Source organism: Jatropha curcas, chromosome 8 (genome assembly GCF_041381405.1).
Source record: "Jatropha curcas cultivar XTBG-Jc1 chromosome 8, XTBG_Jcur_1.0, whole genome shotgun sequence".
In the NCBI taxonomy this organism is placed as follows: Eukaryota; Viridiplantae; Streptophyta; class Magnoliopsida; order Malpighiales; family Euphorbiaceae; genus Jatropha; species Jatropha curcas.
This window is the reverse complement of record NC_143158.1, coordinates 9,354,084-9,366,108: the sequence shown is the minus strand read 5'-3', so window position 1 is coordinate 9,366,108 and position 12,025 is coordinate 9,354,084. Positions and strand designations below refer to the sequence as shown.

The following is a 12,025-nucleotide window of genomic DNA, read 5'->3' as shown; positions in this document are numbered from 1 at the left end:
ATTCCTTTACTCTATCTGTACCCTCATAGGTAACTCTAAGTTTTTCCCAAACTTCTGTTGCAGATTTACATCCAGACACTTTGTTGTATTCTGTTGCGTCTAAAGCACAATGAAGAATATTAATAGCTTTTGCATTTATAGCAATATCATTCCAATCAGCATCTGTATATTCTTCTTCTATTTTTCTAATACTCTCATTTTCTACAATTTTCATGGGAATACGAGGACCAGTAATAACATTCCTCCAGCAGTTTATATCAACTGATTTCATGAAATTTTCCATTCTGGTTTTCCAATAAGAGTAATTAGAACCATTGAACAAAGGAGGTCTAGAAATAGATTGACCTTCTAAAGAGGTAAGAGGAAATGGGGTTGCCATGAGATCTTATCTCTTAAGTTGTTAAGCTTCAGTAAGTCAAGAGCCAAAGCTCTGATACCAGATTGTGGGTCCCGTATATATATGGCACAACCCAAGAGGGGGGTGAATTGGGTTTTCTAAAAATAAAAATTTTAGCTTTAAAACAAAACTCAGAATTCTAAGTGCTGCGGAAAAATTAATGAACTTGTGAAAATAAGTTATTGATTAGAACTACCTCACAATGTTCTATTCAGAGAAAATAGAAAGACCTTGTGAAGTGCAGCTATCAATTAGATCTGCTTCACAATTTCTTATTCAATTATCAGAACTGCTTTATGACAGAAAGCTATTGTAATTAGAACTTCCTCATAAAGTTTAGAAAATCATAAAAGACTAAGTGAGAGAGAGTTATTGAAATCTGAACTGCTTCACAAAGCTTCAATCAAGTTTAGAAAACTGATTAGAAACCCAAATAGTGAAATATACTAAAAATAAAAGAACCGTTTGGAACTTGGTATATTCACTGATCAGAATTCCAGAGTTCTAATGTTCAGAGAAGATAAGACTTATTTTAATTTTTAGAACATCAAAACCATTAACAACTTTAGCATTTCTAGAGTATAAACAGAAGTGTGAGTAAAATAGTATCAAGCAAAACTTTAGAAATTAAAAAGATCAACACAGTGATTTATAGTGGTTCGGCACTAACTCGCCTACATCCACTCCCCAAGACTCATCTTGAGATCCTCAACTATGTTATCTCTTTTCAAGGGTAAGAGACAAACCAACAGTACAAGGGAATAGATCAACACCTAGATCTACCTTTTATCCCACTAGATTTTCCAAAGGTTCTAGCTAACCTCAACCTTTCTATTTTTGGCAGAGTACAGAAACTCAATTCAAGACATTAGAATCTCTCTCACGGAGAAGGTCGCTTGATAACCTCTTCCACAATAGCTTCTCACCTAAGCTATTACACAAATGTTTATCAAATAAAAACCTGTCTACTAAAGATTACAGAATCTAAATAGACAGACAAAAATGCAAATATAAGCATAGGAAAAATAGTTTTTCAGATTAGAAAATCGTTTAGAGAACAGAACTGTTTTTCAAAAGTTGTTATAAAAATTATTTTCTCTTTTAAAGATAAAAACGTAAAGTATAAAGATGAAAAGAAATAAGGGGGGTAGAGAGTAAGTTTTGAGAGATAAAAGATATGATCAATAGGTGAATACTCTTAAAACGAAAACTCTTTTTTCCACATTTTTTAAGAATGAAAACGTCTTTTTATAGAGAGGTCTGTGACCCTCGTTTTTAGAAAGTGAATATTTCTTTTTTAAATTAGAATAATTGCTTTCCTTATTTAAAATATACAGAAATCTTAGTTAAAAAAAAAAAAAAAAAACGAATCGTTTTATCCTTTTGGTAAGTAAATAAAAGACGATCTTTCTTTCCTTCAAAATAAAGATTTTCGAAGGCAATTATTTGAAAAATATTTTTTGAAAAGATTACTTACTAAAACGAATTAAAATAGGATTTTTCTTCGTTTTAGGTAAGAAGATAAATCAAGATTCTTAGATTTTCAAAAAGGTTTTGTTTCTGAATTTGAAATGTATTAGGTCTTTATTCGATTTATTCTTATTACCAAAATTGTTAGAGACAAGGTCTCTTTAATTTAGGTAATTCGAATATTTCGAATCTTTTAACAGAAATCGAAAAACAATTTTTAACTAAAAGATTTATTTTTGAAGAATATATTTTTCGAAAAATAATTCTGATGAGAGAAAAAATTAGTTTTGTGCTTATAATTGAATTTTCTCTCTATCTTACAATGAATCCTAAAAGTCTAACCACTAGGGTCTTCAGATTTCTTCATAATCTTTGGATTTGTAGGACTTGCCTTGTTCGTTCAATACTTTCCATATATATTCCGCATAAAATATTATTAGCATAAATAATATAATTTTTAAATTTATTTATTTTGTTTTAATCATCAAAATTCCGAGATTAGAATTTGATCCTTGAGCCAACATACTCCTTATATTAAGCTAATCAACCAATATTTTTTTTATTACCAATAAAAGTAAAGTTTTTTTTTTAATTTGCATTTGTGTCATTGTAATAAGAAATTAAGTATTTTTTTTATTTTATGTTTATGATTTATTATAAATGATTGTTTATTTATTGAAATATTAATGTATTACTTATTTAGTGTATTATGTCCTAAGCGTGTGGATGTCCTACATTTTTAAAAAATTGTCATATCCCGTTTGCATGCAACATAGCTTTGATATATGAGACTACTCTATACACCAAGTTAATCAACTAAGATTTTTTTATTACCAATAAAATGAAGTGTCTTTTTTTTTTTCAATTTACTTTTGTGTCGTTGAAATAAGAAATTAAGTGTTTTTTTATTTTAAGTTTATTATAAATGATTGTTTATTTTTTTAAAATATTAATGTATTACTTATTTAGTATAGTGTGTTTTAAGCGAGTGAATGTCCTATCTTTTTTAAAAATTATCGTATCCCGTACGTTCCGTATCTCGTGTCCTGTTTTCGTGTAACTCAGTTCTTGGTATATGAGACTACTCTCTATATCAAGCTAATCAACCAAGGTTTTTTTTATTACCAATAAAAAATAAGTATTTTTAAATATTTCTAGTGTCATTGAAATAAGAAATTAAATTTTTTATATTATGTTTATAATTTATTATAATTTATTGTTTATTTATTTAAAATATCAATGTATTACTTATTTAGTGCAGTATGACCTAAGCGTGTGGATGTCCTATTTTTTTAAAAATTATCGTATCCTGTACATTCCAATTTATATTTTTCAAATTGCTTATATATTGTGTATTTAATAGTAATATATTATTTATTCACACTCTTTTTTTAAGCTTGTGGATTACTTATTAATTGTTTTGTAAGAAGAAATAAATTTATATTAATATATTAAATGCTAGAGATAATCTTTTTTATAGATATTATCTTGATAGAGGGATTATCTGAAAATATAAAATAACTAATATTTTTACAATTCTTACAATTGTGCTAAATTGTGTGAATTCTAACATCCGTCATTCTATAATCCAAAATAATGCCAACTAACAAATTGTACTACTTACACTTTGCTTCCATATAAAGCAAACTATCTGTTTTTATATATTAAATAGATAGATATAGATTTTTAATAATTTTGAGAAATTAACTAATTATATTGAAATAAGAAATTAAGTATTTTTTATTTTATATTTATTATTTATTATAAATTATTGTTTATTTATTATCATATCCGTACATTCCCATATCAAGTGTCCCGTGTCTGTGCAACCTAGCTTCTAGTATATAATACTACCCTATACGTCAAGGTAATCATTAAAATAAAAAATTAAATATTTTTTATTTTATAGTTTGGGTTATATGTGTTTTAATTTAATTTTAATTTAAACTAATTATATTAAAATAAAATTTAAGTATTTTTTATTTTTTATTTATTACAAATGATTGTTTATTTATTATCATATATTTCGTACATTCCGAATCTCGTGTCCTTGCCAAAATAGAGAAAGTAATTCTATTTTCTATATATTTATCATAACATACAACCACCAAGTTATACAAGAATACTCACATAATTCAGCCTACGATTACGTATTTACATCCTTAATCTAAGTAACGGCTATAGACAAGGAAATCTGAACCACAAATACAAATTATCCTAATTAAATAATAATTACTAATACCCCTTGATACGGATCCACCATCACTCATCCATGGAGTCCAAGGGAACAAGAAGAACAACATGGAAAATCCATTAGTGCTTCCTAGTGGACCAATTACAAGAAGTCATACAAAGAGATATGGGGCAGCCATGTCCTTATATGTTTAAGACCAAGTTACATAAGAGCTTCATGATCTTGCTTTCAACAAGTGTTGTGTGGAACTTGAAGGCACACCTATGGGGCAGCCATGTCAAGAGATATGGGGCAGCCATGTCCTTATATGTTTAAGACTAAGTTACATAAGAGCTTCATGATCTTGCTTTCAACAAGTGTTGTGTGGAACTTGAAGGCACACCTAGGCTTCTTACATTATTGGAGGCATATGTTGATGGTGTAGCACGCCCTAGCCGTACTAGAGCCTAACTTTGGCGTAATAAGTTAGCCCATTTTTGTTAGTTTTGAGTTGTTATGTTGTTAATGGGTTGGGCCCCAATAAATTGGGCCACCTTTTTTATTTTTTATCCTTAGTTGGTTTGGATTAATTATTCCTTATCCTTAGTTGGTTTGGATTAATTATTCCTTATCCTTAGTTTGTTTGGATTAGTTATTCCTTATCCTTAATTGGTTTGGATTAATTATCCTTATCCTTAGTTGGTTTGGATTAATTATTCCTTATCCTTAGTTGGATTGGATTAATTAGTCCTTATCCTCAGTTGGTTTAGATTAGTTAAATCCTTATCCTTAGCTGATTTAGATTAATTATTCTAAATCCTTTAAGGATCAGGACCTTTTAGAATTAGTATAAATAGCCTTATTATGTTGTTACATAAATGATTCAACGAAATATTAAAGCTACGGATTTTGTTCATGCTTAGGCGTGTTCCATTGATTAGAGAGATTGTGAGTTTGCATTCCTCTAATTTCATCGAGAATCAAGGTAAACTTATCAATTTATTTGTGGCGTTTATCTTATTCTTTTACTCTATTATTGGTGTTCTTGCTTCTTTAAGTTTTGGGTGCCATAGAGGGGAGTTTAGTTTGATCTTTAATCTATTCCAAATCTTGTCATAGAGTTCTTGGAATTAATTTCCATAGGGTTCCGCGTCACCCCTCCTCAAGGTGGTGCATGTATATCTGTCATGCCCAGCTTGTTCACAGATTCTTCAAAAACTTGCTTAGATACTCCTTTTGTTAAGACATCTGCAAGTTGTTGATTTGATCTCACAAATGGCAGTTCAATAACCTTACTCTCCAATTGTTCCTTTATAAAAAAATCGATCAATCTCTATGTGTTTGGTCCGATCATGTTGAACAGGGTTGAATGCAATTTCAATTGCTAATTTATTGTCACAAAAAAGTTTCATAGGAGTTTGTAACTCGAATTCGATATCCTTCAATAATTTCTTGATCCAAAGAAGTTCACCTATACACAACGCCATGCCTCTAAATTCAGCCTCAACACTGGACCTTGAGATCATGGATTGCTTCTTACTACGCCAGGTTACCAAATTTCCGCCAACAAATATAAAGTAACCAGAAGTGGACCTCATGTCATCTACACAACCTGCTCAATTAGCATCAGTGTGGCCTTCTACACAGAGGTGACCATGATTTCTAAATAAAACACCTTTTCCTGGACATCCTTTCAAATACCGAAGAATTCTTCTCACAGCAGCTAGATGGGATTCACGCGGATCATACATGTATTGGCTTACAATATTAACAGCAAATGTTATATCAGGTCTTGTGTGTGCCAAATATATTAGCTTACCAACAAGTTTTTGATACCTCTCTTTGTCAATTTTTGTATCACCATCAGTTCCCAAACATAATTTTAAATTTTGCTCGACTGGTGTGTCAACCGGACCGTAATCCATCATACCACTTTCTACTAGTAGGTCTAAGACATACTTCCTTTGTGACAAAAAAAATCCCATCCTTGGACCTAGCCACTTCAATTCCCAAGAAGTACTTCAAATCCCCTAAATGTTTCATTTCAAATTCATTTACCAGGTATTTTTACACTCGATCGATTTCAACCTCGTCATCTCCTGTCAAAATCATGTCATCCACATATATTATAAGAGCAGTAACAGAACTACCATTCTTTTTCAGAAACAGCGTATGATCGGCATTACTTTGACAAAAACCAAAATTCAGCATTGCCTTCGTGAATCTCCCAAACCATGCTCGAGGAGATTGCTTAAGGCCATAAAGGGCTTTGTTCAGCTTGCAAACCTTATTACTCCCTTCATACTTCTTCACACCTGGAGGCAATTCCATATACACATCTTCTTCCAACTCACCATGTAGGAAGGCGTTTTTTACATCGAATTGTAATAGGGGCCATTTCATGATAGCAACTAAGGATAACAGAATTCTTATAGTATTCAATTTTGCAACTGGGGCAAATGTCTCATGGTCGTCAATTCCATAGGATTGAGTAAAGGCCTTAGCGACTAACCTCGCCTTAAACCGTTCCACAGAACCATCGGCATTGTGCTTCACAATATAAACCCATTTACAACCCACAAGTTTTTTACCTTCGGGTAAATCACATGAGCTCCATGTGCCATTCTTTTCTAATGCTTGCATCTCCTCATCCATAGCTTTGGTCCACCTAGAGTCTTCTAACGCCTCCTGCACATTCTTAGGAATAGAGACAGAGGAAAGTTTTGATACAAGCAGTGCAAAAGACTTTGACAACCTATGAGTAGAGATGTAATTTGCAATTGGGTATTTAGATTTAGAAGAAATTTCTGGTTCATATTGTATGGGTGGCTTGCCTCTATTAATCCGATGGGGTAAAGAATAGCCAACATTAGGCTCTGGTTCAGGTTCAATTATCTCAACTGTTTCAGATTCAGAAGTAATAGGTTCAGAATCAATTACCTGGTTTGGTGATGATAATTGTGGTTGAGCACCAGGAGGGAGAATACTATCAAGAGACTCGGCTTGATCAATGGATTCAGTATTAATCATCCCTGCATTTTCACTTATTGGAAAACCTTGTCCCTCAGTAGTACTAAATTCCAGTTCAACACTAGATTCGGCTAGATTAGGAATCATAGTATCACAACAATTAGAATTAAACAACATAATATCAGCATCAACTTCATCAAATTCAGTCCCCTCCTGAAGTGGAGGCACAATAGGTATATAAAAATAAAGTTGTTCATTAAAAACACAATCTCGAGAAATAAACATTCTCTTAATCTCAGGATGGTAGGCTTTATATCCCTTAGTATGAGCACCATATCCTAAAAAAACACACTTTAAGGCTCTAGCATCAATTTTAGTTCTTAGTTGTGAATGAACATGAACATAGCAGACACATCCGAAAACTTTAGGAGGTAAATGCACAATAGAAGGAAGTTCATATTTTTCAGAAAGTTTTCTCAAAGGAGTTTCAAAATTCAAAACTTTTGAAGGAGTTCTGTTTAACACATACACAGCACTTAATATAGCTTCACCCCAAAAACAAATAGGCACATTGCTACTAACTAACAAGGAGCGAGTAATATTAAGAATATGTTGATTTTTTCTTTCGGCATTCCCATTTTGCTGGGGTGAATAAGTACAAGTAGTTTGATGTATGATTCCTTTTTTGTTAAAAAATTATTTTAAATCATTTGAAACATATTCCCCGCCATTGTCTGAACGTAAAACTTTAACAGTTTAATGAAACTGAGTTTGAATCATAGCAAAAAAATTTCGAATCACATAAGAAACCTCACTTTTTTGTTTCATTAAAAAAAATCCCTGTAACACGACTATAATCATCAATAAAACTAATGAACCATCGCGTTCCATTATAAGTTTTCTTAGGTGCAGGACCCCACACATCAGTGTGAACAAGATCAAAAGGCAACATTGACACAGAATTGGATTTAGGAAAAATATTTCTTTTATTCTTAGCAAGAATACAAGACTCACAAACAAATTCAGATAAAGACAATCCATCAAATAAAGAGGGAAACAAATGTTTAAGATAGCCAAAATAAGGGTGACCTAATCTTTTATGCCAAAGCAAAATACTAAGCCTATTCTTATTAACTTTATTTTTGCTAGAATAGAGAACAACAGAAGTAGAAGAACCAGGAGAGTCATCAAGATAGTATAATCTACCCTTTTGCTTACCACTGCCAATCGTCTCCAAACTCGTGTTGTCCTGAAATAGACATATGGAAGAAGAGAATGAGGCTGTACAATTTAAGGCAGCTGTAATTTGGCTAACAGAAAGTAAGTTACAATTTATGGTAGGAGCAAAAAGTACGTTTTCAAGAGTCAAAGAATTAGAAATTGGAATATTACCAATTCCTTCTACCTTGGAGGTCTCACCATCAGCAGAAATTATAACTGTTTTTAAAACAGAGGCAGAAAAATTAATGAATTTATCTCTATCACAAGAGACATGGTCAGATGCACCAGTATCTACAATCCAGTCTGTATTACTAAGAACAACAGAAGAAATTTTAGACTTAGATATACCTGATTTCGCAGCAAGGCCAACAACAACTTTCTCAACCTCCCTTTTATCATCGTTCTTCATCCTGGCCTTAGGATGCCAGTCAGGAAATCCATGTATCCTGAAACACTTTTCAACAACATCTGCAGATATCGTTGCCATTTGTCCTTTTTTTTTATCATCTTCTTTGCCACTAAAGTCATTACTTCTGCAGATCCTCCACCCATCATAGCCTCTTATCTATTTGCCTCAGAACAAACAAGAGCATATGAACTTTGTAGACTAGGAAGAGGAATAGTAGAAAGAATTCGCCCTTTAACTCCACCTAATCTTGCATCAAGACCAGCCAGAAACATATAAACACGCTGAGCATTTACCATTTTTTTGTAAGCCTCGATATCAGCAGCGCACTGCATCTAGCACATTTGAATAGTGTTGGATTCTTACCATAGGCGTTGTAATTTTCCAAAAAATGCAATAACAGAACCTCCATTTTGGCGCAAACCGACGATTTCACAATGAAGCTTGTAAGCTCTGGAGGCATCTTCACTAACTGAATATGCCTCCTTCGCCACTTCCCAGATGTCCTTTGCCGTAGGCAAACGCAAAAACAAGGCTCTCGTTTCCTTGGTCATTGAATCTAGCAACCATGACTTAACGAGGCAATTTTCATCTTCCCAAGTCTCATATGCCTCGGAATTTTCATCAGCTGGGGCAGATTTCACACCAGTGACATATCCCCACCTCTTGCGTCCACGTAGTTTATTTTGTGCATTAATGGACCATTCGATGTAATTGGATCCATCAAGTTTCTCAAGAGTTAAAGCAAAATTGAGATCATTCATCAAAGATGAAGATCCAGTAGTAGCAGTGGGTGTTGATCCACTCTCATTGGAAGGCAGAACAGGGGAGTTTGACATAGTTTTAGGAAAATTAGGTTTTCAGTTTTAGAAAAGAAAACGAATGATAAAAGAGCCAGGCTCTGATACCATGCCAAAATGGAGAAAGTAATTCTATTTTCTATATATTTATCATAACATACAACCACAAATTTATACAAGAATACTCACATAATTCTAGCCTAGGATTACGTATTTACATCCTTAATCTAGGTAACGGCTATAGACAAAGAAATCTGAACCATAAATACAAATTATCCTAATTAAATAATATTTACTAATAGTCTTGTGACCGTGCAACCTAACTCTTGGTATAAATTAAGTATTTCTTATTTTATATTTGGGTTATTTGTATTTTAATTAAATTTTAATTTAATTTAATGCATTATCTTGATGAGAGTAACTAATAGATATTATCATGATAAAGACATTATTTAAAAATATAAAACAATTTATCTTCTTACAAGTGTTGCCATTACACCTTATCTTCTTACAATCGTGCTAAATAATTATTATTGTCCTCCTCATATTTGATAATTTCAGATGCTTACACTTGGCTTCCATATAATGCAAACTCCTCTATTATATATATATTGTTCTTCTTCTAAAATGGCTCCAAAGAGCCTTCTTTTTCCAAATTCGGCAATCCAAAAGATAATTTTTTAAAAACAAAATGGCAATCCAACACCTAAAACATGATACTAAGATCTTTAATGAACATGTTTTCACAATTAAAATCAACCAATCCCTGTTTTACAATGGGTATAACTGCTTGGTCGTAATTCTCATTATAAGTAAATAAGCAAGCATGCTCGAGTCTTTAAACCAAGTTGCAAACAAAATCCCCTTAGAAACTCTTTTTTTCCCCTCTTTTCTCTTTTTTTTTTTTTTGGATTGAGAGACGTGTGATTGCCTTCGAATCCCCATTAAGAGGCTAGAGACAGTACTCCCTTATTCCACAATTCATCTTTTTGCCTTTATTGCTTTATTTTATTGTTTTATTTATCTTAGTATTTTATTTTTCTTTACTTTATTGCTTTCATATAAATGCCATTCTTTCATCATAAAAATCTTTTTATCTTTGATTGAGAATTAATTAATGCCAAATAATTGAATATCTAAATCGAAAATCTAGTCCCAAATCCTCATTGGTTTCATTGATTAATGCACCTTTTCTAAAACTAGAGTCAAATGATGGTTTTCTTAAGTTTACCTTATAAGTAAATTTAGGTGGTAACTTTATAAAACTCATCTGTGAACCTTACCCAAATGAGCGTTCTGATTTTTAGCGTATAGAACTTAGCACTCGAGTTAAGGTCTCATAGTTGGTAACTCCGTTCGAGAGTACAATAAACTTTTACAAAGTGGACTACTAATTGGTTTAGAAAAAAAAATTGACTTTATTTTCCAATTGTTCACTTGATTGACTTTCTTTAATGTTTTATCTTTCATGCATCATTATATTTTACATTACCTTTTAGACAATTAAGTTAAAACTTTCTAGGGTTTCTGGTAGTGCCAGCCCAACAACTCTTCTTGAGGTTATTGAGAGATTGCTAAAGTGCCCAATCCGCAATGGATTCTTGGATCCTTTTTGAGATATAATGAGTATGCAGTACTGTTAGACCCACCCTAAACTCCTTATTTCACATGTGGTTGGTATATCACTACTTTAGTATAACAAGACCCTGTTAACCTAAGCCACCCTTATACCTATTTCATGTAATGACATTAGAACCATGACCTTATGTTGTATGTACCTTAATAATCTATACCTATGTGAATGTCATTTTAAAATGGTTTACTCATGCATACACCTTGTGACCAAGAATCTAGGATACCTTCCAACCATATGTCCTACCCTTGAATCTCTAGGGTTTTAGGTTTCAATCCCATGACTTTTGGAACCTAACTCATTATACCTACCCCTATTTTGGAGGAAAATATGATTGAGGAACTTGAGAATGATCAGCGGGACACCTTTAGAAGACAATTTGAAGCTGCAATGAAGAGATCAATTTCATGCAAACTCGAGCTGAGGAAAGGAAGGCCATCCTAGATAAGGTCTCCAATGTTTTGACAAAAGCCTTTAAACTAAACAAGGATAAGTCGCACTAGGAAGAGGATGAGGTTGAGCTGGATGATAGCCAGTTAGATATAGCCTGGAAAGGCAATAAAAAGCCTTCTCAGCCACGTGATCTTGATTTGGGTGAGGGGTCCAGAAAGAAGATGATGGAGAAAATAGTGGGCATGGAATGTAACACCCCTTCTCGGTCCACCCGTAAACCCGAATGAACCGGACCGAGATGTTACAAACTGGTTGACTGTATGGCCTGACATGCTGAAGTCATAATGTATATTGAATATAATAGCATGCTGATGTTGTATACAAAAATAATGTAATTTATATTTACAAAACATGATACTAATGTCAAAATGAAATGGGCCCAACTGTGTGCCCTGTACATGCCATGAAAAGGATAGACAAAAGATGCATATTAAAATGAGTAGCTACCCTGAAGACTGAGTCTTCTACAGATGAACTGCAGCAGTTGTAAGCTGACTCTCTA

At 32.7% G+C, this 12,025-nt stretch overlaps 1 protein-coding gene across 1 annotated transcript; it reads right to left on the bottom strand.

The window, feature by feature from the left end:
• Positions 1 to 8,792: 8,792 nt before the first annotated feature.
• Positions 8,793 to 9,476, bottom strand: LOC149494162 (uncharacterized). Its single transcript, XM_089724980.1, has 2 exons — positions 9,039 to 9,476; positions 8,793 to 8,972 (listed from the first exon to the last, which is right to left on the bottom strand). The coding sequence occupies exons 1-2, from the start codon at positions 9,474 to 9,476 to the stop codon at positions 8,793 to 8,795; spliced, it is 618 nt and encodes a 205-aa protein (XP_089581106.1).
• Positions 9,477 to 12,025: the final 2,549 nt, after the last annotated feature.